The sequence below is a fragment of the Phyllostomus hastatus genome, unplaced genomic scaffold, assembly GCF_019186645.2.
Source record: "Phyllostomus hastatus isolate PE091 unplaced genomic scaffold, TTU_PhHast_1.1 phas_contig_40, whole genome shotgun sequence".
NCBI classification, from domain to species: domain Eukaryota; kingdom Metazoa; phylum Chordata; class Mammalia; order Chiroptera; family Phyllostomidae; genus Phyllostomus; species Phyllostomus hastatus.
In genome coordinates, this window is record NW_025333872.1 from 54,514,368 (window position 1) to 54,541,055 (window position 26,688).

The 26,688-nt window shown below is 43.6% G+C and overlaps 1 protein-coding gene and 1 pseudogene across 1 annotated transcript in view; both read right to left on the reverse strand.

Annotated features, from left to right (window-relative positions):
* Window positions 1-7,967: 7,967 nt before the first annotated feature.
* The window catches only part of LOC123821769 (prolyl endopeptidase), a 105,369-nt gene continuing 86,648 nt past the window's right edge, over window positions 7,968-26,688 (reverse strand). The window contains exons 11-15 of the mRNA XM_045843495.1: window positions 24,700-24,836; window positions 21,906-22,000; window positions 18,795-18,926; window positions 14,982-15,138; window positions 7,968-9,597 (exon numbers count right to left, since the gene is read on the reverse strand). Of these exons, the coding sequence (XP_045699451.1) occupies window positions 9,303-9,597; window positions 14,982-15,138; window positions 18,795-18,926; window positions 21,906-22,000; window positions 24,700-24,836 (816 nt within the window). The 3' untranslated portion in view covers window positions 7,968-9,302. The remainder of the gene's footprint in view (window positions 9,598-14,981; window positions 15,139-18,794; window positions 18,927-21,905; window positions 22,001-24,699; window positions 24,837-26,688) is intronic.
* Window positions 11,822-14,968, reverse strand: LOC123821770 (annotated as a pseudogene).

Consider the following 26,688-nt stretch of genomic DNA (forward strand, 5'->3'; position numbering starts at 1 on the left):
TGTACAACTAAACTACGAAGTGAAAAAATTACAGGCAACATTTATTTTTGCAACATTTTTTGGAAAATATTAGTGAAAGATACTTTTGCTAAAAGGAATACAAGCTTCTGGGATAAAAAAAGAACTGATACTTGAAACGAGGTTTGTGTGAGGTGGCCAACGTATGTGTGAATTAGTTCTGCATCCCACGTGTCTTCCTTCTTCACCTGTTTGGGCTGATTCAAGCCGCATGTCCGCCACCTGGATCAGCCGCAGCTCTTGACATGGTGGGACTGCTGGGAGTAAGCTGTGTAACAGCAGGAGTGAGAGGCAGGCAAACTCCTCCTGCAGTATTTGTTCCCTAGTTCCCCTTTTGGAATCACCCCTTTCCTGCCTCCTGACTCTGGCCATCCTTTCCCTCACCGAGTAAACCTGAAACCCTGCTTCCCCCATGTTATCCGGCCCAGCCTTGCCATTCGCTGAGAAACAGCAAAGCCAGCTCAGGTGTTAGCAAACGAGGAAGCCCCTTCCAGCCATCTTCCCCTTGAAAACACGTTCACATTTAACAACCATCCTGGCTGAATTAGAGGGAATTTTGCTCTCGGAGGCAAGACCAGAGCAGTGGCAGAGCTGGGGTGTCCCCATTGTTCCTGGAGTCTCTCAGGTATGTGAGGCTTCTGGGGACTGAGGTGGCAGGGAACAAAGCATTCCGGAAAAGGCCAACTGCAGGGCCAATGTCCGAACGTCCTGGGGGAAAGTAATGTGGCGATATCTGTGTAAATGTCCGTCATTTGCCCCAGAATGAAGAATTGTTACATTTTGATGCTGCTTTTAATACTCTAACTTCTTGCTTTTAATACTCACCAAAGCCTTTAATATTCTTTGAAACCAGAGCACAGTGGAATAGTTACATTGTCAATTAAATGTAATTCACATTCCTAATTGCTCATCACCATTAAGGTAGTTTATGTGCAATTCCGAAGGTTATTTAGAATTAATAACTCTCATACATGGCCACCAAGACATTTTCTCTTGAATGGTGGAGAAAATGATGGCTTTATTAGTTACAGCCTTAAAGGGAGCTTGCTTACTTGCCTTTGTGTCCCCTGCCTGCGTGTCACTGCCTGGGCGGGCCTCAGCAGGGGGCCCGGCGCTCCTGAAAAGGGGTGGGGGTGGGAGCCTGTGAAGTGGGTTCAGGGCGTTATTTGCAGGTCGTGGTATCAGCAGTCTGCTGTGCTGCAGCAGACTCGATAGAGGGACAGCTGTCCCTGCCCCCCCCACCCCAAAGTGAACTCTGACATAAGAAACAGTGCTCAAAATAAATAGTCCTCTTCCTCCTTGCTTGAACCTGATAAGAAAAAAAAAAGAAGCTTTAATCTCAATTGTTGTCACCTGCTTTTTCTACTTGACATTACAATTCTCTAGGTGGCTATTCCTGGGTGGTGCACATCCAGAGATTCATTTGCTTTTTTTTCCTTTTTCTTTTACTGCTGGAGTTAATTTTGGCAACTTGTTGAGAAATAATTCACATACCATAAAACTCACCCCTATCACGTGTGCAATTCCTTTCTTGTAAACTCACTGAGTGGGCAACCGTTACTGTAATCCAGTTTAAGAACATTTCATCACCCTGGTCAGATCCCCAGTTAGTCCAGCCCCGTTTCCACTCCCAGCCCCAGGCAACCCCTTATCTATGTTCTGTCTTTATAGATTTGCCTTTTCTGGACATTCATATAAATGGAATCATACAGTATGTGGTCATCTGTCTGGCTTCCTTCACTTAGCATCATGTTTTTGAGGTTCATCCAGAGACAGTATGGTAGTTTGAGGTAGTAGGTCCGAATTATTTTTGTGATGGTGGGTTTCTGCCTCCTCAACTCCCAAGCTCCTTCAGGTTGCTAAGACCACCCGCTTTTTGAATGGTCCTCCTGCTTCTCCTCCTGTCCTCCTACAGTCAGTTTTCTGCATGGTTGCTGGGTCTGACCCTGTTCTCTTCCCGCTCAACACTCGAATGGCCTCACCTATACTGAGCCTCCCTGCCTTTGCTACTCTGTCCCACCATGTTCAGGTCAGAATTCCAATGTTACCTCCTTAAAGAGGCCCTCTCTGACCTCTTTGACTGAAATGTCAGATTGGCCAATAAGTTCATTCAGTTTTTTCCATAAGCTGGCGCTAGTAGCGCTTAGTCATCTTTAACTTCATTTAAGTCCATTTCGTTAGATTGTATTGTGACAGCTGTTATATCAGAGTGCATTTAAAAAACTCGTCAAAATTGGTGAAATTTTGTGTAGCCATTTTAATACTGGAAGATGGGAGAAAATATGCAACATTTTTACATAATACTTTATTATTTCAAGAAAGGGAAAAACACAACTGAAACACATAAAATGATTTGTGCAGTGTATGGAGAAGGTGCTGTGACTGGTTGAATGTGTCAAAAATGGTTTGTGGTTTGGTGCTGGAGATTTCTCGCTGGACACTTCTCCACAGTAGGGTAGGCCAGTTGAAGTTGATCGCAATCAAATCGAGACATTAACTGAGAATAATCAATGTTCTACCACGCAGGAGGTAGCTGACATACTCGAAATATCCAACTCAATCAAGTTATTGGTGAAAATGAAAAATTTGTCACTTAATTTACAGAAAACACCATGCTGACTTTTGGGCCAACCCAGTAACTGGAGCATTCTGTCATGATGCTTCTGTGGTGTTGGTTGTAGCTTCTCTTTCACTTCGGATTTTATGTGAGTTCTCTCTCCTTTTATTTTTGAAGAGTGGCTACAGATTTAACAATATTGTTTATCTTTTCACAGAACCAGCTTTTAAGTTTTATTGATCTTTTCTGTTTTACTCTCTACTTCATTTATTTTCTTGCCGATCTTTATTTCCCTCCTGCTCACTTTGGGCATTGTTTGTTCGTCTTTTTAGTACCTTTAAGTGCAAGTTCAGATCATTTATTTGAGGCTTTTCTTGTTTCTTGAGATAGGCCCATATCACTGTGAACTTTGAAAACTGCTTTTGCTGCATTTCATAGATGGTGGAACATTCTGTTTCTATCTTCATTTATCTCAAGATATTTTTATTTTTGTCTTGCATTCTTCATCAACCACTCATTGTTTAGTAGCACATTGTTTAGTCCCCACATGTTTGTATTTTTTTCCAGTTTTCTTTTTCTAGTTAATTTCTAGTTTTATACCTTTGTGGTCAGAAAAGATGCATGATATGATTTTAGTCTTGTTAAATATGTTGCAACTTGGTTTGTGGCCTAACATGAGATCTAGTCTGAAGAATGCTCCATGTACATTTGAAAAGAATGTGTATTCTACCATTTTTCACTGGAACATTCTATAAATATCCATTAAATGACACATTAGAGCCTTAAGGTCTATGTTTCCTTGTTGACAATTTGTCTGGATGATCTCTTCATTAATGTAAGTGGGGTGTTAACGTCCCTAGCTATTAGTGTATAACTGTCAGTCTCTCCCTTTATGTCTGTTAATATTTGCTTTATGTATTTAGGTGGTCCTATATTGGGTGTGTAGGTATTTACATGTGTTATGTCATCTTGTTAGAATGATTTCTTTATTATTATATAACATCTTCCTTTTTCTCTGGTCACAGTCTTTGTTTTGAAGTTTATTTAGTCTAATATAAGTATTGCTAGCCCAGATTTGTTTCATTTCCATTTGTAAGAAATATTTATTTTGCATATCTTCACTTTTAGTCTCCGTGTTTCTTTAGATCTGTAGTGAGTCTCTTGTAGGCAGCACTATAGCCGGCTCTTTTTTTTTTAAATTTCTTTTTTTTTAAGATTTCTATCATTTATTTTTAGAGAGAGGGGAAAGGAGGGAGAAAGAAAGGGACAGAAACATCAATGTGTGGTTGCCTCTTGCACATCCCCTACTGGGGACCTGGCCTGAAACCCAGGCATGTGCCCCAACTGGGAATTGAACCAGCAACCCTTTGGTTCTCAGGCCAACACTCAGTCCACTGAAGCATACCAGCCTGGCCATGGGTCTTGTTTTTTTAGTGTATCCAGCCACCCTATGTCTTTTGAATGGAGCACTGAGTTCATTTACATTTAAAGTAATTATTGATAGGTATGTATTTATTGCCATTCTATTCATTGTTTTCTGGTTGTTTTTGTAGTTCTTCTCTGTCCCCTTCTTTTTCTCTTATTCTCTTTGAGATTTGGTTACTTTTTTAGTGTTATGTTTGAATTCCTTTCTCTTTATTTTCTGTGTATCTATTATAGGTTCTTGGTTTGTAGTTACCCTGAGATTCATATATAACTTCCTGTGTATATGGCAGTTTTTTTTAAGTTGATGATCACTTAGGTTTAAATGCATTCTACAAGTACTATATTTTTACTCCACCCACTCCATGTTTCATATTTTTGATGTCATATTTTAAATCTTTTTTTTGGTATATGTATACCTTATTATTATAGATATAGATGATTTTATTACTTCTTTTAATCTTCATACTAGTTTTGTAAGTGGTTGATCCACAACCCTCATTATATGCTTGCCTTTGCCAGTGAGATTTTTCTTCCACATTTTTTCTTATTTCTAGTTTTGGACTTTTTCTTTTTCACTCAAAGACATTACTTTAGCATTTATTGTAATGCATGTAAGTGGTGATAAACTCTTTTAGCTTTTGCTTGTCTGGGAAACTTTACCTCTCCTTCAATTCTGAATGGTCACCTTGCTGGATAGAGTACTCCTGGTTGCAGCTTTTCTCCTTTCATTACTTTGAATACATCAAGCCACTTTCTTCTGGCCTGCCAACTCCCTCTGAAAATTCAGCTGATAGTCTTGTGGGAATTCTCTAGTACATTACTAGTTGTTTTCTCTTGCTATTTTTAAGATTCTTTGTTTTTAACTTTTGTTGTTATGATGTATATTGGTGTGGGTCTCTTTGGATTCATCTTATTTGGAAATTTTGTGCTTCCTGGACTTAGATGTCTATTTCCTTTGCCAGGTTAGGGAAGTTTTTCATCATTATTTCTTCAAATAGGTTTTCTGTCCCTTTCTTTCCCTCTTCTCCTTCTGAGACCCCTATAATGTGAATGTTAGTATGCTCGAAGTTGTCCCAGAGGTCCCTTAAACTCTCATTAATTTTTTTCTTTTTTCTCTTCTGACTGGGTGATTTCCATTACCTTGTTTTCCATGTTGCTGGTCTATTATTTTACATCAGCTAATCTGCTGTTGATTTCCTCTAGTATACAGGTATATATATTTCCATTTCATTTATTGTATTCTTCAGTTCTGATGGAGTTTTAAAAAATATTTTCTATTTCTTTGTACATGTTCTCACTGTGTGCATCCATACTTCTGCTGAGTCTGGTTGCATGCTTATGACCATTACTTTGAACTTTTTATCTAGGTTTCATTTAGTTGTTTCTAGGGTTTTGTCTTGTTCTTTTACTTGGAACATATTCCTCTGTCTCCTCCTTTTTCCCAGGACTCTGTGTTTCTATGTGTTACATAGATCAGCTACACTCATAGTGTTAAGAGTGGCCTGTAGGGGCTGAGTAACACAATTTCCTCTGGTAACCAGGGCCAGGTATTTTAGGGGTGTGTTCTGTGTGGGCTGCATGAACCTTCCTGTTCTGTTTTGGCCATGGCTGTTGTGGGTGCTCTGTAGGATGGGGCTGACCCCTGGTCCAGCTGTGAGGCCCAGCTCCAACTGCTGTGGTTGCACTGGTGGGTCCAACTGGCCCCTGGTGGTGAGGCCCATTCCCAATGGCTGCAGGCATGCTGGTGTGCAGGGCAGAGCCCCAGCTTTGCTGGCTGAGGGGTTTGGCTGTGACTGCTCCTGGCACGCTGGGATGTGGGGCAGGCCTCCAGTGTGAGTGGCTGAGAGGCCTGGCCTCACTGTTGTGTGTTGAGGGGCTGGTCCCTCAACCCTCTTTGGGGGTTGCTTTCATGCCATCCACCAGGTGTGGGGGGGGTTGGGGCACCACTTGGGAGGCTTGCTCAGTGCTAGGGGATAGGGTGCTGCTTTGGAGGCCTGCTGGTGCTGCTTCCTGGGTGCTGGGGATGTGCTGCTTTTGCAGAGTGGTTGTGCTGGGTGAGTCCTCAGGGAAATGCCAGGTAAAGCAAACAGCAGGTTAATGGAGAGTGCCAGACCTGGTGTCCACCAGGTGCTGGCTCAGTGGAAGGAGAGCAAAGCAAGGGAAGAACAATGCCCACCATTGCCTGTGTCCCCAGAGAGAGCACCAACAAATCCTTCTGACATGTCTCTTAAAATCAGTCAATATATCTCCTTCACATATGACATGGGTGCCTTTCAAACTCTTGTCTGTGCTGTGACTCAGAGCAAATGAATTTGTGCATGGGGTCTTTCAGCAAGGATTCTGTTTCCCAGAGCCCTCAACTCTCTGGGATATAAGCCTTACTGGTTTTCACAACTAGATATTAGGGGGCTCCTCTGCCTTGGGCAGGCTCCTGGGCTGGGAGCTTGATGTGGGTCCCAGATATCTCACTCTTTGTAGGAGGAGGCTATTGAAATGGTGACATCCCTCTTGGTTACTGGATGCTGTATCGCTGCCCCTCATACCCTCTTGAATGTGGCTTTTTCTTTATATCCTCCACTGCAGAGAATCTGTTCTGTGGGTGTTCAGGTTGTTCTCAGAGATAGTTGCTTTCTCTCTATATATATTAGGTTGGCCAAAAAGTTCATTTGGGTTTTTCCATATGATGGTGCTAGTAGTGTTTAGCTATCTTTCACTTCATTTAAAACCATTTTGTTAGATTGTATGATGACAGCTGTCATATCAGTGTGCATTTAAAAAATCTTATCAAAATTGGTGAATTTTGTGCAGCCATTTTAATATTGCAAATGGAAGAAGATATGCAACTGTTTTTGGCATATTGTGCTTTATTATATCAAGAAAGGTAAAAATGTAAAAAAAGATTTGTGTAGTGTATGGAGAAGGTGCTGTGATCAATCAAACAAGCCAAAAGAGGTTTGTAAAGTTTCTAGGTACTATCGGTTGTCACTTCGGTCAAATAGTTCTTTGCTATGGGGCTGTCTTATGTATTGGACGATATAGCAGCACTCCTGACCTCCAATAGCAGGAGATAGCGAACATACTCAAAATATCTAAAATATTATCTGGTGAAAATGAAAAAGGTGTCTTTTGAATACAGATGGCAGAGGAATAAGTGAAAGCTACACTAACCTCTTCCCAGGACCAATCTGTAATTACAACTAAATTGTAGAGAAATCATCTTAACTAACCAACTGAACACTAGCTGGAAAGAAGCCTTACAACCACGGATAGACAGAAGAAAACACTTTAGCACAATGGGACTGGAGGGAGTGCGGAGGAGATCCGAGATGGCTGGCTGGGCTCCCACAGGCAGCAGCTGAAGTTCTGGAGGAATATTTCAGCACCCAGGCAGTTCCCCCTGAGAAGTGTGGGATCTAAACCCTAAGCTGGCTCCCAGCCTACAGTACCAGAGCTGGAAAAGGAACCCAGATAACACCCAGCTGTGAAAAGCAGCAAGCATTCTGATGCCCAGGGAGAGACTGCTGGAGATGCAGAACCTTTTTAAAGGGCCAAAGCACAAAATTTCGCTTGCAGCCACTTACCCTGGGCTTTGGCAGAGGGAAGGCAGAGTGGACTAGAGAGGCTTGAGGTGTCTGGGGTTGGTGGCTTTGGGGAGAGAATTGAGGGAATAGCCACCAGGATCCCTGTGCTGAGTCATCCTCCCTTACTGCAGGAACTTCACCTCTCAGCCTGAATGACATCAGCCTGAAGGGAAGCAATAGACCAGTAGGGACCAGGTCTGCAACATAGGCATATGCCCTGACTGGGAATCAAACTGGTGACCCTTTGGTTCGCAGGCTGGCACTCAATCCACTGAGCCACACCATCCAAATTAAGCTTTTTTTAAGGCTAAGCTAATTCATACAAAATAGATAGTAATTCTTTTTGTCATGTCTGATGAAGCAAGACAAAGAAGAAACTTTTTTAAAAAAAAAGATTTTATTTATTTTTAGGGAGAGGGGAAAGGAGGGATAGGGTGGGAGAAATGGAAAGAAAAATCAATGCGAGAGATAGGTCAGTTGGTTGCCCCTCGCATGTCCCCCACTGGGGACCTGGCCTGCAACCCAGGCATGTGCCCTGACTGGGGATTGAACCAGTGACCTGTTGGTTTGCAGGCTGGCACTCAATCCACACCAGCCAGGGTGAAAATTTTCTTCTCATAAATTAGAACAGCTTTTCCCAAACTGATGTCCAAAGGGTTTCATAAGATGGTAAAACAAATGCCTTAAAACTCTTTCATAGACAATAGTTTGAGGAATAGTAGATTCTCCTCTTAAGGATTCAGGGTGGTTGTGAGGGGTCCAAACCCATTTTTTTAGCACAACTTTCTATTTCCAGAAATAGTCTGTGGTGGTGTGGGGGAATAGCCTGGGAAACGCTGGAATTCTTAGTGTAAGGTAAGTTTGGATAAATGTATCTGTCTGGATAGTTCATTCCTGTGTTCTCTCAGTGTTATATCTTAGTAGTCTGACTTCCAGTTATGTTTTGTGACCATGATGCTGTTGGTAGACAAATAGATGCATAATCTTTAGTTTCTGGTGCACTGATTTTTCAAAGGATGGATTGAAACCAAGAGCCCCAGATTAGGAGGTGGCTGAGTAGCTAACCTGTAAGACAGCAAACCACCTCTAATAGCTTCATCACCTATAAACCAAGGAACCGCAATTGATGCCCTCAACTGATTTCTGGGGCTAACATTCTAGGACTTCATTTTCGGAAATTAATTTGTGTGGAAAGGTCAACTGCTTACTCCCACAGAAAAGTGACATGATCCAGAACGACTGCACTTCTGGAGCTGCCCTCGACACAAAGGAAGCAGAAATAAAGCCTCCTGTGCTTAAATAACATTTATTGTTGCTGCCGAGGAGTCTTCATGAGAACAGTTCTCACATTTATTTGGAGATATATTGGTTGGTTATAGAAGCAAATTTCACTGAGCTGTTATATATGAAGTGTGCCTGACTATGAATCTTAATTCAGCAATCTAATATTCACAATGTGTTGGCTGCCATTTAGTTATTTACCCAAACATGCCTAAAAAAAAACAAACAAAAACAAACCAACCCAAAAGGCCAAGGGCTTGCTAAAAAGGAGAAGCCTAGAAAAGATAAAATCGATCCTGCAGCAGTTCTGTTTGACTGCAGTCTGTGCGTGCAGGAACGGTGCTCACGTGGGGAGTATTGTGCCCAGTGGTTTCTCGGTTTAACGGTGTGAAAGCCCTTGAGGTTTTCTGCGGCTGTCTGGAGGGAGTGGGAAAATCCATTTACTGAATCCAGTCAATGTTCAGGCACCGCGCTATGAATGCAAACATGTCTGAGACTTCTTCTATCACTTTGGCCGTGGGCTTCCCAGCCCCATGGCCCGCCTTAGTGTCTACGTGGATAAGCAGGGGGTTGGTTTGCTTCCGGCTACGGCCCAAGATGTACTGAAGGGTGGCAATGAACTTTAGGGAGTGAAGTGGGACCACACGGTCATCGTGGTCGGCAGTGAGGAGCAGCATGGATGGGTACTGGATGTCATCTGCATCTGGTAACTTCACATTATGTAACGGAGAATATCTGAAAGGCAAAGGCACTCTCATGATGCCAAGTATCAAAAGCTGAGTTGTTTTTTTCACTAGGATAATTAAGGAGGGCTGCTGGGCACAGTAACCTATGTGGTCAACCCGCCTAACATCACTTGCAATAAGGGCTGCAGCTAACTAGTACATGCATGACCACTGGGGATTGTGCTTACTCTGCTGTGTACAGCTTAACTGGCCAGGGCCACTGGAAATAGGGAACAGCTCTGTCATTTATTTGGCTCCTACTTGGGAGGACTATATTAGAAAGGAAACTCACAGGGCTGTTGAAATAACCCCACCTATATGCACATGTACTGTATTGAGTGTTTTCATAGTCTTTAGACTTATTTTTTCACTATTACTAAGTAGACTGATTTTCTTTCTAAAACACTAGTTGTGGATATAATAGGTGCAAGCCTTTCTTATGTTGAAGAACTTGAAATCAGCTTTCTACCCCTTTTAATATCTATAAAAACTTTGTTTCAGGCTCTGCTTGGCAGTCTTAGGGAGATCGCAGACCCTCTCTGGCCTACTTCCCAGTCGGTGCCCCTGGGGCGGTGCCAACCTCCTGCTGGCGCCAGCTGAGAGCAGCTGCCTCTGGCCAGTGGTGAATGAGTTCGAGCAGGAGCAGAGAAGGCGTCCGCTGCAGTGCAAGGTAAGTGGCCAGTAATGCTAACAAAAGAGGTTTCAGAGTAAAAGCACAGTTGACTTCAACAGTGATTGATAATAGTTAAGTGAGGGAAATCTCTAGACAGTTTGTCCTTATATTTCACTCAATATAGGTGTCATGGTTTTGAAAGGGTTCAGCATTAATGAATATAATCAAATATTTTAGTTGAATTTTATTTTGGAGGATAGTTGAAAACGGCAAAATTTCTACTCAGTTAAGCAAGTCAAGGCTAAACATTCTGGGGTTTAGTCTCCAATAAATAAGATGAGGTGGCAATGGGCTGGTCTTCTGACCTCATTTCAGAGTGGTTTTGGATCAGCCCTAGTGCTCCAGATAACAGTTCTGTGGGGAAACAAGTTTGGGAAACTCTGTCTGCTAATATAACCAACCCCCGCCCCCAGCCCCACAATTCACATACCACATGTGTACATCAAAGTCTCAGAAGTTCTGTAGGAAAAAAAATCCGTTAAGCTTTATTTATCCAGCTCTTTTCGGGGGGCTCTCATTAATATCCCAGGTGGTGCTTGTGGGACATACTCCAAGGGTAGAGGATTTGAGAAGCTTCTTGTGAGACCCCTTCTGGCTCTGGTGTGTGGGGCTGAGCTCTGCTTGTATTTGGGAGCAGCAGGTAAGAGGAAATGCACGATGGTGAGTGCTTGGTGGGCAAATTGACATCCAAAGCAGGAATATATAGGGGTAGGCAAAAGTATATTTACAGTTGTGATGCAAATAAAGCAATAATTAATAGGTAATGCAAGAATAAACTATGTTTCACATACAACTGTAAACCTATCTTTGTCCACCCCATACATCATAGACATCTTAAGAGAAAAAAAAATATTTAGAACTTTTTCTTTTTGGTTGTTTTCAAATTAATCTCAGAAGTATTGGGTTCCATCAAATATTTTACTGTCTTTGATATCACCTAATTCAGTATTTTCAGTTGAGTTTAAATGGGACTTATCCCCCTAAGCGGGTACTTTCTCTAAGTTAATTTGAACAATAGCTTCTTCAGACATTCAGCTTTTACCAGCATGTGTCCATGAGGCTGCCTGTGTGTTTAAAAGTAATAGGTTTACAAAGTAAAATCCTCTCCTTCTGGGCCACAGAACCGAATTTAGTAGTTTAAAATATCCAATTCCAAAAATTCTGTCATTTTAGCTGAACTTCTAATTGGAGAGAGCTAGCCATAAAAAGCACACAAAATGGAAGAAAAAATAAATCTGTAATGGACTGAAAAGACTGTGACACAGGTTTCTTGTGTTATTCCCAGGGCGACCCCTAAATCCCGCTGATAATCCCCCAGTGCCCACGTGCGGGAGGCAAAGAGCGTGAAGAGCAAAAAAGAATGAGGCTTGCAGTCTTGAGAACCTAAATATCTGCTCCTTTCTCATTCTTGCCAAAGTGGTTGAGGGATATGAAAGAGGGAAGCTGTTCCGTATTCCCATAATGTAACATGTAGTTTCAAATACATGTAGTTACGCTGAGAGCGCAAAATAAGTTTAACTGTATTTGCACGTATTTCCCTTCATTTCCATATTTCTTGATTTAAAAAAGGAAATCCCATATATATTGTTGTAAGGTATAATGCCACCTTTCAAAAAAGTGGTTTTTGATTGATGTACCATAAATTTAGTAAGGTTTCAAACACTGATTTCTTTTTTAAGTGTGAAACCAAACATCTTTATTTGCAGTTATCACTGGGGCCGTATATTGCTGCTTGTTTGTTGGCCGGCTCTCGCCGCTGTGTGGCCAGGTGCAAGGCCTTGATGACATCTTGCAGGGCTGAGAAGTGCTTGGGCCACTGGGCCGGGGCAGACTCCGCCTTGTGCACACAGGCCTGCAGGTCAGATCTGGCTGCGCAGTCATCCTGGAGAGCTCAGCGCAGCCTGGCCCTTGCTGCGTGATGGCCCTCTCCTCCAGCTCCCAGATCTGAGTGACGGCTTCTTGAAAGCTGGACATCTGGGCAGACAGTTCCTCTCCTTCCTTTTAGGTAACTTGCCTGTGATCAGGGACCTGTGAGAGCTGGTTTCTGTCTCTTGTTTACATTTGAGTTGGCTGCTCCCCACTGGGCCCACTGTGGGGGCTCAGCTCCTTGACCCTGTCTGCATATCTGAGTGTGTTTAAAGTACATCCACAGGCACTTATGCCTGGGGAGATCGGGGCAATCTCACAGGTCCTTGAGTTCTCCCCAGTAAAGCAGTCCCATAGCACGTGTGTCAGCCTGCTCTCACAGAACAGGTGTGAGTCCTGTTCTGTCCCAGGGCCCTGCGGCACTCCTTCAGAGCCAGGAGGCTTTTGCTGATTTCTGTGCCTTCCATGTGGGTCTGCTGGTCAGCACTGGAAGTTTCTGCACCCTGTTCATTCCCTACCAGATCCACCTAAGAGAACTTGTTATGCACTCTCCCTTTGGCTCGAAGAAGAATCTGGAAGCAGTCATGGGGGCGGGAAGAGTTGGAGGTGGCAAATGTCTGCCCATAGCTCCTGCAGGCACTGCCTATGTCAATCATCTTGATGACATTGCTGGCACAGCTAACCACATGCTCCTGCAGCCCCAGCACCTGCATCTGCTGCTTCCCGCCCTCCAGCACATGCAGCCTGGCCTTCTTGTTGAGCACAGAGTGTCACGTAGACTTCGGGCCTAGGTTCTGGTAGCAGGAGGAAGACAACCTGGCAGGCCATCTCATGGATCCCTTAGGATGCATTCTGGGCTTTTCCAGAGAGGCCTCTGCTTATAGTATGTGTCTTGCTACTTCCTGTCTGGCTATGCAAAACAGGTTGCTTTTCTGCTCTGGAAAATTGTGTGTGCCAGTGGTCTTGCTGTGAGCCAGTAGATGACTTCATTTGAAGCTGTTTCATCAAAGGCAAAGTTGAAGTAGAATGCCTGGTTCTCCAGATACTTTGTTCAAAGTTCATATTTAACCTATGCTTGTATACATTCAAGGACACATTTGCTAGGAACAGAAATCACATCAATTTCATTTCCTTCCTTCCTTCCTTCCTTCCTTCCTTCCTTCCTTCCTTTTCTCTCTCTCTCTCCTTTCTTTTTTCTTTCTCTCTTTTCTTTTCTTTTTTTAAGATTTTACTTTCAGAGGAAGGGAGGGAGAAAGGGAGAGAAACTGCAATGTACAAGAGAAACACTGATCTATTGATTGCCTCTCACATTCCCCCAACTGGGGACCCACCTACAAAGACCTGCCCATGACAGGAAATCAAAAGGCTGACCTTTCGGTTTGCAGGACAACGCCCAACCCCCTTGAGCCACAGCAGTCAGGGCTCACACCGATTTCTTTCTTGGCCAACTCTTATTTTTTCCAGTGGGTGTTTCCTAACACAAACACATATTCTGTGCTCTTCCTTAGCATCAGTCAATCCCAAGTAGCCCAAAATTCTTTAATCATCTGGGCAAACTCCAAGTTTGGAAAGCTGTTGTCATACTCCTGAGCTTGCTTTATTCTCATTTCAACATTCTGGGCCCTCTTCTCATTTCTTCTTCATTTTTTCCATTGCCTTCATTTCTTCCAAAGGGAATTTGCAGGTGTGGGAAGCTCCACCTCCACATCATCCTCCTGAGAGGTGATGCTAATCAATGAGAGACTGGGCATATGAGTGGAGCCCCTTTGGAGTGAGAATTTTGGACTTAAATGATCTGTGTACTCCTTTCTGCCAGGGCAGGATACCCTCCCTTGGGTGTGAAGGAAGAAGCTATAAGAGTCCTGGGTTGACTGTGGCCATTTTATCAAAACCAACCTCTTTGCTCTTTGTGGCATCTCCTTACATCCATTCCCCTGAAACAGAGGCTTTCTCCAAGTCCACACTTAATGGGCACTGTGAATTAAGCCTCACTCCTGACGGTTCTCCTAATGAAATGGTCATTAGACCTGCCAGAGCTGTGGTAGCTACTTAACCAAAAAAAGGAGACAGAATTGCAAGGTCCTGAAGAGCAGACATCTGGTCTGTCTCGTTCCCCGGATTCCACTAATCCCTCATTTCTTATGTCACAGTCCTGTGTGTCAGAATCTGGGTTAGCTAAGCATGGTTCTCTGCTCTAGACCTCTCCAGAATGAAATCAAGGCAACAGCTAGCTGGGTTCTGACTGGAAAATTCTGGGGAAAAACTATTTCTGGACTCATGTAGGTTGCTGGAAGAATCCAGTTCCATGAGGCCAAAGGACTAAGGTCCCCATTTCTTGATGGCTGTTATTCTCAGGTCCTAGAGGCCCCCTTCTTTCATGTTCAAAGCCAGCACTGGTGGGTCAAGTTCTCATGCTTCCAGTCTCTGTGACCTCCCTTTCTACTGCACCCTGACTCCAGCTGGAGGAAGTACTCTGCCTTTACGGGCCCACTTGGATAATCCCAGATACTTTCCTTATTTCAGTGTCAGATGATTAGTAACCTTAATTTAATCTGCAAAGTCCCTTCACAGCAGCACCTAAGATTGGTGTTAAGAGAAGGAGGGCACAGGAATCTGAGGGAGGAGGAGGACATTTAGAATTCTTTCACATCTCTGTAGTTTGTTTTCGTTAAAGACAAGATTGAAACAAGGAAGACAGGCAGGTATTTCCATCACGTCCCCTACTTTTGCAGTAAATTGATGCAAATAAGGGACATGGAGCAGAGCAAGGAGTCAAACACCATAATTCTGAACAATCAGTCAAAAGGATATCAAATTGTCAGCAACATATATGTCACTATTAATTAAAACCTTACTTGATAAGCCATTCAAAGTGGTGTTTGCTGTCTGAGCACCCGTAGTCGGTGGTCCAGGCATGGCCAATGGTGTATTTATGGAACTTTAGCATGTCCATTACTCCAACTTGGGCAATAACACAACCAAAGAGGTCAGGACGCTGATTTGCACAAGCAGCTAAAAACCAAGACAGAAAGAAAAGGGAGGCAGTTTATGATCAAATACCTAAATAAACTAACAAAACAACACTTGGATGCTTCCAGAACCTTGTTTGCCTTTTTTCTTAGAGTACAGGAAGAAACCATCATAAATCACCTGTCTAATGGTCCACAAACTTCCCCATTCCTTCTTCCAATATATCTGAGGGAAGAATATTCTCATCAGTAACAGAGATTTACTCCCCAAAATGAATCTCAATGTGGAGAAGGCTGTTGGAAAAACTGAAGGACTTTCAAAAAGCCTGTGCTTCCTCCTCCCATCCCTACTTGTTTTCACAGGTGATGAGGGAGGTTAAGAAACCTGTTTGGGACCTCAAAACAAGCCTGTGATATTGTGATATAATGTTGGTCTTTGTTCCTGGCACAGAACTCCGGAGTGTCTCTTATAATTCATAACTAGCCCCTTTCAACCATACCTGAGTTTTTGCTAATGAGGTAACTCTTGGTAGGCCCCTAGACAGCCTCAGGATGGTGATCAGTTGCCAGAGCAACCAACCATGTGATTAGAGTGTTGGAATTGTCAGGTCACCCCCACCCCACTGACTTCTGGGTAGACAGAGGGGCCAGCAGGGGTGCCCAACCTTTTGGCAACTCTGAGCCCACTGGAAGACAAAGAGTTGTCTTGGGCCACACATTAAATACACAAACACTAACGAAAGCCGATGAGCAAAAAAAAAAGGTTTTAAGTAAATTTACAATTTTGTGTTGGGCCACATTCATAGCCATCCTGGGCCACATGCAACCACCCCCGGCAGAGCCTGAAGCAATCACTAATGGCTAATGATTTAATCACTTGTGTCTACACAATAGAACCTCTATAGAACCTCTATAAAACTCCCTAAACAATGGAGTTCAGACAGCTTCCAGGCTGGTCAACATTTTCAGGTGCGGAAGGTGGTGTGCCCAGAGGGCATGGGAAATTGACACCTACCCATCCCCCCACACCCTACCCTATCTCTGTGTCTCTTCCATCTGTTCGGGTTCTATCCTTTATCACAAACTGGTAAATGCAAGAAAAGACTGTTTCTGAGTTCTAAGAGTTGTTTTAGCAAATTATTGAACCTGAGAAGGGGGTCCTTGGAACCCCCATGCACAGCCAATCAACAAGAAGTGTATGGGAAGCTCTGGATACGTGACTGGCATCTGAAGTGGAAGCAGTCTTGTGGGTCTGAGCCCTCCCTCTGTGGGGTCTGTGCTAACCCTGAGTAGCACCAGAACTGAAGGTGGTGTCGCAGAGTTGTTGGTTGGTATGAGGAGGTATTATGAGTAGAAATAGTTCAATTAGCCCAAGGCAGAATAGGGACTCAAACTCAGCTCAGGGCTCTAACCAGTACTGGCACACCTTCTAGTCCTGTTTATATAATGTTCTTCTCTGTATACTAAAGTTACTTAAATGGGTTTTTTTCTTGATAATTTACCAAATATTTATTGAACGTCTGCTATATGCCTGGCACCAGGCCTGGGGATAGGCCAGTGAGTATCTCAGTGACGAGGGTAAAGAAGCGAACAGGCAATGGCGTCACCGAGAAAACCCAGGTGTTACGAGAGTGGGGCCCAGGGCACCTAACCAGGTGAGGCAGTCAGCGAAGTCACATGGGTCAAGGGATCTGGCCTTTTTGTGCCTCTGGCAAAAAACACGGCTCCCAGCCCAATTCTGACTTCAGAGCTTGTTCATAATACTGAATCCTCAGTCCTGCCCTTGGAGACCCCCATTCTCTCAGCGGCGGGAAGCACAGGAATCTGTCCTTTGAATATACACTCAGAATCCTGATGGGGGCGCTCCATCTCTGCAGGTTCCTTAAGGGACCAGGCTTGTCAATAGACACAAATCAATCCTGAATATAACTCTGAAAATATGAGGGAGTTATTGGATGAACCAGTAAATTATAAAACAGTCTCCCACTGTTGGCATCAAATGGTATTTAATATCGCCTCCTATTAAATCTTAAGATTTTCGTTTAGTTCTTTTTCTTTTACACTTCATATGTAAACCATATGTAAATTCAGTGGTCTCCAATTGAAAGTCTACCCAGAATCTGACCACTTCTCACTACTTCTGTCACTGCACCCCTGTCCAAGCTGCCAGTGCAAGTCTCACCAGACAAGTCTCCTGCCTGACCTGCTTTTTTGCCCTTGACTTTCCTTCCATCTACACTATCACCATAATAGGATCAGTCTATGACCCTGTGGAAAAACAAGTCAAATTATGGTACTTCTCCTCTCAAAACTCCCCCAAAGGTTTCTCATTTCCCAGGAAGCTGGGTCCCCCAGTCTGGCTCTGCAGTCCTGCCTGGTTCAGCCCCTGCTGCCTTACCTCCCCTTGCTCACGGTGCCCGGCCGTGGGTGGGAGCCGCCTCAGCGCCGCTGCAGCCGTGTGCTGGCCTCAGGGCCTCTGCGGGCTGTCTGCCTGCTCAGACTAGACTGAAAGCTCCACGAAGGCAGAGGGGCTGTCTGTGTTGTTCATAAAAATTTTATCAACATATTTTCTAAATTTAAAGCAAATTATTTTGGATGTATATATTTTACCTCCAAGGGAAAATGTTCTATATTCTACTGGGGTGAATAAAGAGAAAGAACAGGAATCTAGGCTCTGGCATGACCCAGTGTCATCTCCACGGCACGGACACTGAGCACGTGTGCCGCCACCTGACTCCCTCCTCCAAACCCGTAAGCCGAAAGCCCTGAAAACTGTCACGTGTTTTAAGCTGAGCTTCTATATGCTGTTCTACATGTGTACAATGGCTCCTCATGTCCTAATGACATCGGATGTAAGACCCAGCAAGCAAAATTCAGGTCTACTATAAATGTTCATTACAACGTTCAGTGCTATTGAGAGAGAAAATGCAAACTAAAATGTCATTAACCACCAAAAACGTAGGTACTTAGAGGCAGAGCCACAGAGAAGTTGAGAGAGCAGAATCTAAAACCATGGCACTCAGCCCCGGCCCAGCATCACTGCTTCGGACTGTGGCACACGGGGCAAGCTGCTCGGCCTCTCAGTGCCCCAGGGGGTGCGTCCTCCTCAGTAAGAGGGGACAGCAGCAGGCTGCGTGCCTGTTCCCCAGGGTGCATGCATGTCAGGGTGCAGGCTGGGCCCAGCATCCAAGGCACTGCTCCTTACTTTGGGAACTGTTTCTGTGAGCTAGTTCATTACTATTATGCTGTGGATCCATTTTTTCATGTACCTCATTTTCCTCTGCCATTTCTCTCTCCCCACAGCATTTAGCATCACCGGGTGTAGTTATTCAGCAAATGTTTAATGATCGTCACATCTTACAAGTTCTGAGTAACACAATCAGGGGGCTTATCAGGCCCGGTACTATGCTGCCTGAACCCCTGAAACCTATGGCTCCAGTGTGTGGGGAGAGGGCCCCCCTCCCCAGCTTGGGGGAGACCTTCGGGCCAGTCTGAAAGAGCCCAGAGCAGGGAAGTCAGACGGCTCTCCAGGCCATCACAGGTCAATCTGAGGATGGGGCTCAGCTGGGTCTTTAGGCCCAAACAAAAATGGGTTTTGTTTTCTTTGTACCACTGCTTCCATCCATGAGCCAAATGACAGTGTATCCGAGAACCCCGAATGTTAACCAGTCAGTACAATGAATAAAATTCAGTTCTTACCCACTAAGAGGCCTCCATTTGAACCTCCGTTAATAGTCAGCCTCTTGGGAGACGTGTACCCTTCCTTGATAAGGTACTCTGCAGCACACTGGAAGTCATCGAAGCAGTTCTGTTTGTTGGCCAAGATGCCACCTTGGATGTGCCAAAGTGAAAGAGCGCTAATTAGCAACACAACACATTAGAAACACAGCAGCTTAACCTGAAGAAAATTCAACTGATGACAGGGCAGAGTTCCAACTACTGCTCGATCTGATTTAAACACAATGGGCAACACCACATTTAGAAAAATGCCTCCCTTTTTGTTATGTATTGTGAAAATCCATCATCAATTCCACAATTGCTAATCCATGTGGATTTGTATTTTTTCTAAGAACTCCTAGGACTTAAAAGGCAAATGCCCCACAGGGAAAATAGTTATGTCAGTGAACCATGGGAATGAAAAGAACCTGTACTTTGGAGAAGCTGAACTTAACACTGAAACAAGGCCCGGAGCAGTGCTGGAACCCCCTCGGAGTCCCACCAGCACACGACTACGGCCGCTGGGCCCTCCGGCCTCCCCCTCCCTGGGAAGGTGAAAGCGCTTCACAGAGGCGTGCTTCTCATCCCTCTCTGCCCCGGTCTGAAATGGGTAAGTTCTCCAATTTTGTTGTAAATAAGAATCAGGTGGAGAGGTCTTGAATGAAAAGGGTCTCAAACATGTCCCCAGGAAATCTGGGCTTTCTCCTCTAGAAGTCATTCCAATGTATAAAACCACACAAGGTGATTACTCAAAGAGAGGAAATCCACAGGTTTCTGGAATTTCTAAAAGTAAAAGCCAAATGGCCCAGGGCAAGCCCTCAAAGGCACAGATGCCTAAAATAACTGCCTATGAAGTGAAGCAAAGGCAGACAGACCTAATTAGATTTTTGAGATTAAACACATCTGCAGAAATTCAATTAAAGATGAAGCAGTGTTACTGAAGAAACTTTTTCATATCAAAACAAATGTTATTAAGATTTTAATAAGAAGTTACCGGTGAATTAGAACAGCTAGGATTACTTAGTTTCCAGGAATAATATCATTTTGGGTATATGACTATATTTTTTTAAAGAGCATTAAATTAGCAGAATAGAATTTAGCTTTATCAGTGTTCAGCATTCTAGGGTCTGACTGGAAAAGATCCGTTTCTGATCATTTCACTGCCTTAATTCAGAGAAAGTTTATAAATCAGTCTAAACACCGTCTACTTTTGGCCTCGGTCAAGCTCCCCAAAGCGTCTGGATAGTAACTGGTTCTATTTACAGAGAGATGAGAAAGGACGTGTTGGCCAGGACCAGGGGCACTCTGCCCTAGCAGAGCACAGCGGGCCCCTGGTGACCAGGGGGTCTTATAGAGAAGAATCCGGGCTCGTGGAGGGGAAGACCACAGGGGTCTGTGCAGGCGGCTGCACGTTTGGGCACGTCCCACATGTTCAGACTGGGGAAGCAGGCGAGCTAAGGGGTCCGGACTTTGCACGTGGATTTGGTATGTAAATCAAACATACGGTACACAGAGATTCTATTCTATTTATTCTCTTTTTATCGGTCATCTCTTAATATCACAATTTCACTGTATGATTTTAGTGCAACTAAATTCTAATATCAGGTCAGAGTTAAAATTATATAATGAATCCTATGCTGTTTCAAATACACTGACCACTGAGAAAGCCTTTGGGGATGACCGGGCAGGAGTCGCCCTCAGACGGCAGGCAGGCCCAGAGCCCACGTGTCGATCAGCAGCTCCTGCGAAGATGCTCCAATAGTTTGTCGTCTGCTGTCAGCCCCTGGGATGCCCGCTGGATGGACAGCAGTCAGGTCTAGGCCTTTCCTACATCTTGTCATCTGACAGGTATTTATAAAAAATCTCTTTACAGATCTGCCCTCATCTCTGCTGATGTGATCTGATGCAGAAAACCAGAGCCATTGGCCTCGGGGTTGGGAAGATAGAGAAGAACAAGTGGATGAAGGGTGGTCCCTGATATCCCTTCTGTGGTGCTGCTGACGACCGCCAAGCTCGAGCGGCTCCCTTTGTCCCAGTAGGCTTCCTTCTAAGTGATGGCTGATGGTGAGAGGGGAAGGGGCATGGAGCTGGTGGGTGTGAAGGTGCCATAATCCCCTCCACGGGACACGGGAATAAGGCAAGTAGAAATCATCTTCTTTAGGCTACTGGTGACTCTGAATTCCAGATACACAAAAGCCAGTGAGAGTGGGTGTGCTCCATACACAAATAAAAGGAAGAGACAGGACTCTATTATTCTTTAAAAAAGTTGTGACGGTCCGGAAATGAAGCTGAGCACAGAAGCAATAGTCGCAATGAACTAGAATGCATGCTTCAGGAGGCCAGAGATGGGGATGGACCCACTCAAACCAGAGAAGAGCAGTGACACAGGTGTGTGTCTGAAACCTGCGGGCGACAGTCACAGCAGCACTGCCAGGAGGACACCATTTCTCAGTGCTCTTGGGGGAATGACAGAAAACAAGCAAAAGGATGGCCACACTGAGGACAGGAAAGCTATGTTTTAGGTTGCTCTTTTCTTTTAAAAGAAAATGTCCTGTTTTGGATGCTGTTTTGAGATAGTCAAACAATGCCGAACAGTAAAGGCCAAGCTAACGGGAGACAGGACAAATACCAGAAAGGGCCGCCGAGACTCGCTTATGACAGTGACAGATAAAAACCTGCCCGATGCACGGCCAACAAAGCAAGTAATTCTGATTACGGTCTATAGTGAATGCCGCTGACAAGTAGGTACTTCATTAAACAGAATACAATGGAAAATAAAACGTGAAGAGGCTACGGGGGCAATAAATGGGGATGGAAGGAGACTTGACTTGGGAAGGTGAACACACAATACTATCTACAGATGACGCGTTATGTGATATTATTAACCAGTGTCGTCACCCCAATAATTCAATAAAAAAGTGAAAGAGCAGATGAAGTTGTTTTTGAAGGGGGAGTGGTGCCTGCAAGGTGTTTGAAAATATCCTTATTTTTCATTTTTTGGGGCAAAATGCTTTTTCTGCCCCTAGTTTCCTCAGCTCATTCAAACGTGGTTCTGACTACGCCGTCCTTGTTCCCACAGGGAATGCGCCTCACCTTTATGCCACGTCTCCCCGTATTCGCCGCCGCCTCTGATGTTGGCCACTGCGAGGACACCACCCATATGTCTCACAAAGATCAGCCTGGACACGCTGAGAAACAGTAAAACTAGTTAACCTTCCACGAGGCGCCTAGTAAGGACCATGGTATTTCCCTGCATCTCCCCCGCAAAAGAAAGTACCCCTGAAAAAACTCCATGTGTAATGTCATCTAAATTGGAGCCCACTATTTTTATATTACTTGATTAAAGTAGAAGTATATAACTTCTGATTAATACTTAACTGCAAGGCTCACACATGTTCATGAGTATTCAGCATACCTCATTTTACTATATTGGTAAATATTTCACTATACAAAGTGGGATTACCAAATTCATAATGCAAACAGAGAAAAAAAGAGGTCTTTATTTCCTACTGAATCTTTTAACAGCTATCTTGGCAAACCAAATACTGCCAGCCACGTGACCTGCTGGGAATGGCACTGGGCTCGTGGGAACATCCAGTAATAGCCCCTGCTTTGCTCCCAGTATCTCTTCTCCGTATTGCTCAAACTGAAAGTGGGAACTCTTTCTGAAACGTGGATTTTAAACAGTTTTGTAGAAACTTAGATGTTAAACTAGAGAACACACCGCCAGAGAGGTGGAGGAGGGGAAGGCCGCAGACCAGGAAATAAGAATGGCCAGCTCATGGCTGGAGGATGTTTCCCAGGAATAAACAGAAGAAACTACAGCACAGAGCGTCTAGGGAAAAAGAGTTAAGTCCTTTGGAAAATTTGGATTTTATGTTTTTCTCCTCTGATCCTAAAAAATGCTGAGTGACATTTATTTTTCTAGCTGCTGTTATTTAAATTTAAATTGTCTTTGAGAACTATCTCAGAAATTTTATCATTCTTCCTTTCAGTAACTGGGGAAACCATGGGCTTCTGTAACCTGGGAGGCTCTAGTTGGTACGAGTGCTGATTTCCAGGATCTCAAGGATGAAGAGAAAAGGAGAGCTGGGGTAGGCGGTGAGACTGGCCAAATGGATTTTCAATTGCTTGGTCTTTTCTTTGATATTGTTCACACACCTGTGATGGCCTATACTGAAACTATCAGCATACCCACTGGGTTCTGGGATGAAAATGTGAAAGGGCCCTTCCTTACTCATCTCCCGATTCCCAACAGAGCAGACTTAATAAATACTTCTTGCACAAATGAAGACAAGTGATGTTAACTATAGACCTCCTCAGGAATCAGTGTTGTCCTGATCATACACACCTGTGGGGACCCAGGGCATGGGGCTCAAGGCACAAGCCTCTGACTTGTTCATTGCATGAGGCACATATTCACTGGCCCTACACTTAGGCATCACTGTGACTTGAACCTGAAGCCTAAACTTCATCACTTTGAGAAGAGGGAAAAACAATGACACACTGTATTTTTTGTTGTAGGGATTCCATGAATCTAATGAACCAACAGCTATTGCCTTACATTCTTTAATAGTCACAGAGAATAAATATGGCTTCCGGTTTTACCACACAGACATGGATGCTCATGAAATTGAATCTCATCACCGGGAAATTCTGGTAAGAGACGGGAAGCTCGTCTGTGAGCTCAGGCTTTGCCTAGGGTGGTGCTTGGTATCGAGGAAGCACTCTAGAATGTAGAATGGCGATGTCACTGTACCATGAATGAAGAGTAACCACCAGCACACTCACATGATGATGCCTCACAAATCTTCTGAAAATACTACATGGATAGTATCCTACATGGATAGTATTTTCTGAAACGTGGATTTCTCTCCTTTACCAGCTACTCATTAAGTAAAGGACCAAAATCAAACTCTTTACCCAGATGTTCAAGACAGTTCACAATTTGGCTCTAAACCACTTGAAGGCAGGGATCGTGTTTCTTACTTCGTTAAATCCTAAATAATTAGCAGAATGGTCTACTCATAGCAAGTACTCGAAACAAAGTACCATTTTTATTATATTTAAATTTGGGACAGCTGATGGAATCTATCTGCATTTACGTCCTCATGGTCATCAGCCCATGAATTTCCACCCAAATACGAAAGACGAATCTGTGAATCAGATTCCACGGGAGGCACTGTTTAGAAGTTGGCTTAAAATTGACCTTCCTGGTAGGAAACTCCATGCTTTTAATAAAAATGCTCAAAGCAAATTCCACTTTATACTATGAATGGGATATTAAAATCAAGTTTGTAAATAACTGACAGGAGACATTTATATAAACAGTAGCAAATGTATAGATTTTTTTCTCCCTGAACATAAGTTATCAAGAAATAATCATGGAAACAGTATAAACAGTTTAAAATGAAGTAATAGCATACAAAGAAAGTATATTTACGGCTGAATATTAAGATAATCTACTTTTAGATTTGCCCTGCTGAAACAACATAACCATAATCTGGAAAAAAGCTTTCCTTCTGAAGAGAATACTAAGGCAGTGGGGTGGCAGCAAACGCCCAACACTGAAGGTAAGAGCTTCCTTTGTTCAAAACTCAATTGATATCAACCTTCTGTAGCCTGGCAGCCTCTGTGGCTTCAGCATCTAGGTCTCAAACAACCTATTCCACTGAAGACACAAGATTACCTTGTAATGATCCTGAAATTCCTGACCAAAAATGCATGTGGTAACACATAATCCTGCCTCTTTGTGAAAACGACAAGCAAGAAATATGTGATTAAATATATTAGAAAAACATGATGTAATAGACTATGCTCTGGTTCCCCTGCACGGCATGGAGGTGATCAACTACATGCTGAAGTGCCGGGCGTGTTCCATGCTTACCTGTAGTTGGGTGTGATGGATATGTTGAAGCCACCGTAGCCATATAAGAAAGCTGGATGAGAGCCATCCAATTTTATGCCCTTTTTATGCACAATAAACATTGGAATCTTTGTACCATCCTTGCTAGGGTAGAAAATCTAGAAGAAAAGAGAGAATAGTTAGTCAGCGCTTGTATGCTATTACATGGGAAGCGTACACAGGTAGGAATGTTCTCTTCAAGACGTGGAGCAGCACAGTGGAAGTCCAGGACCACTGGGGCTGTCTGGTAGTGGCGTGTCTTTTATGGAGAGAGTGTGGAGTAGTGAAAAGCACATGAGCCTGAAAATAGGGAGACTTGAGTGTGAATTCTTACTCCACAGCTGTCTAGCTAGGTGACCTTGGGCACACTATTATTCCCCCTCAGCCTCAGTTCTTCATCCCTAGAACTCAATTCTCCAGAGGCACACAAAACACACATTTGTTTTCCACGCTCAGCACTGGAAAAAGTCAGGTTTGGCCATCCTGCGAAACCATTTAATTAAGGGAGATTTCTAAGAAACAAATTTCATATTAAACTTTTTCTCTAAATGTTAAGATACTTGACTCGCCTTCATTTTTCTATGTACAATTGTTAAATTAATGTTAGCAATAATAAAACATATATTAGCTTAGAGAGTAGATGAGAAACAATGTAGAAACCCTATTATTCCATCCAGGTCAAAGATATTTCTCCAGTATTTTTAATTAAGGCTCATAAAACCTTCCCAAATCTGAGCAACCCCAGACAAATTCAGTCAACATTTCTATATTCAATACTTTATGGATAAAAGGAGTAAGAGAATGAGGATAAGAAAGAGAACATTAAATGCTTCAAACAATAAGCCATAGACTAAGCAATAAGCCACCAAAAGCTCATAATGGCTTCTTTTGGACAGAAAGTCTGTAGATAGCTTTCTCTTTGGCCAAATACAGTTTCTTTCCCCCAACTGACATCTGGAGAGTACTCTGCTCAGAAACGTCTTGCTGGCCTCATATGTTGCAGTCAAGGACATAAGCCTTTACCCTTAGTGTGACTTGCAGCTGTATTTTGTCCAAAGCTTTTCAGGTAGCAGTTCTATTGTAGAAAGATGCTCCAAAGTGCTTGGAAATAAATGGTGGGAGGAGGGGCCAGGGTGGAGGTGAAGTGGATTTGGAGAAGGCACAACAGGGCCACAGTCTGTGGCTGCAAGCCTGGCTTTGTGGGTTTGTGGAAACCCACCAAGAACAGTAGTACAAACAGCATCTGTTTCTGATTTGGAGAGCAATACTGACAAATGGATAAATTCGACAGTTTAAGAATCATGGAGAATACTCTACAGAGTTCAAAATCATCAGAGGAGCACGGTTTTATTTAAAGTTGGTTTAGTGGCAATTAGCAGTCTCTGATAAAGTGTAACTATGTGGGCGGTATGCCTAAATGCTGAGCAAGGGAACACATTACAACTGATTGGCTGGAGCTAGTGAGCTACAATCCAGGGCCTTCAACGCAGACCTGGGGAGGACTTGGAGTGCTCTAACCACAGCATCACAGTATTCTTCAGTGACTTTATCAACGAAATCGATGATTTGTCCAGCATCCGGACCTTCCACAGGCTTAAGTGCCTCAATGTCAGGACCTGTGCTTCCATCCTACCCATCCAAATATTTGCTGAGTCCGTACATCCCAGGTGCTGCACTAAACACTGGAGACAAAGATGAGCAAGACTTGGGTAGTTCCTTCCTTCAAAGTCTACAGAAGTAAACCAGTGGACACTATAAACACCCATCACCTTAGCTTTATCTTTGCCCTTAGAACTTCAAACTTTTCTGCAAGGAACTGGGATGTTCTGCTTGTGACACCATTTGTTCTTTCACCACCTCCTTCCTTATTCCTGGGGCACCTGCCTTTTTTTCTCAAACTCTTACTACGACATTCAGTCCCTTATACCCTGTCTGGCCGTCTGCCTCCCTTGGGCTTTCTTGCCCAGCTTG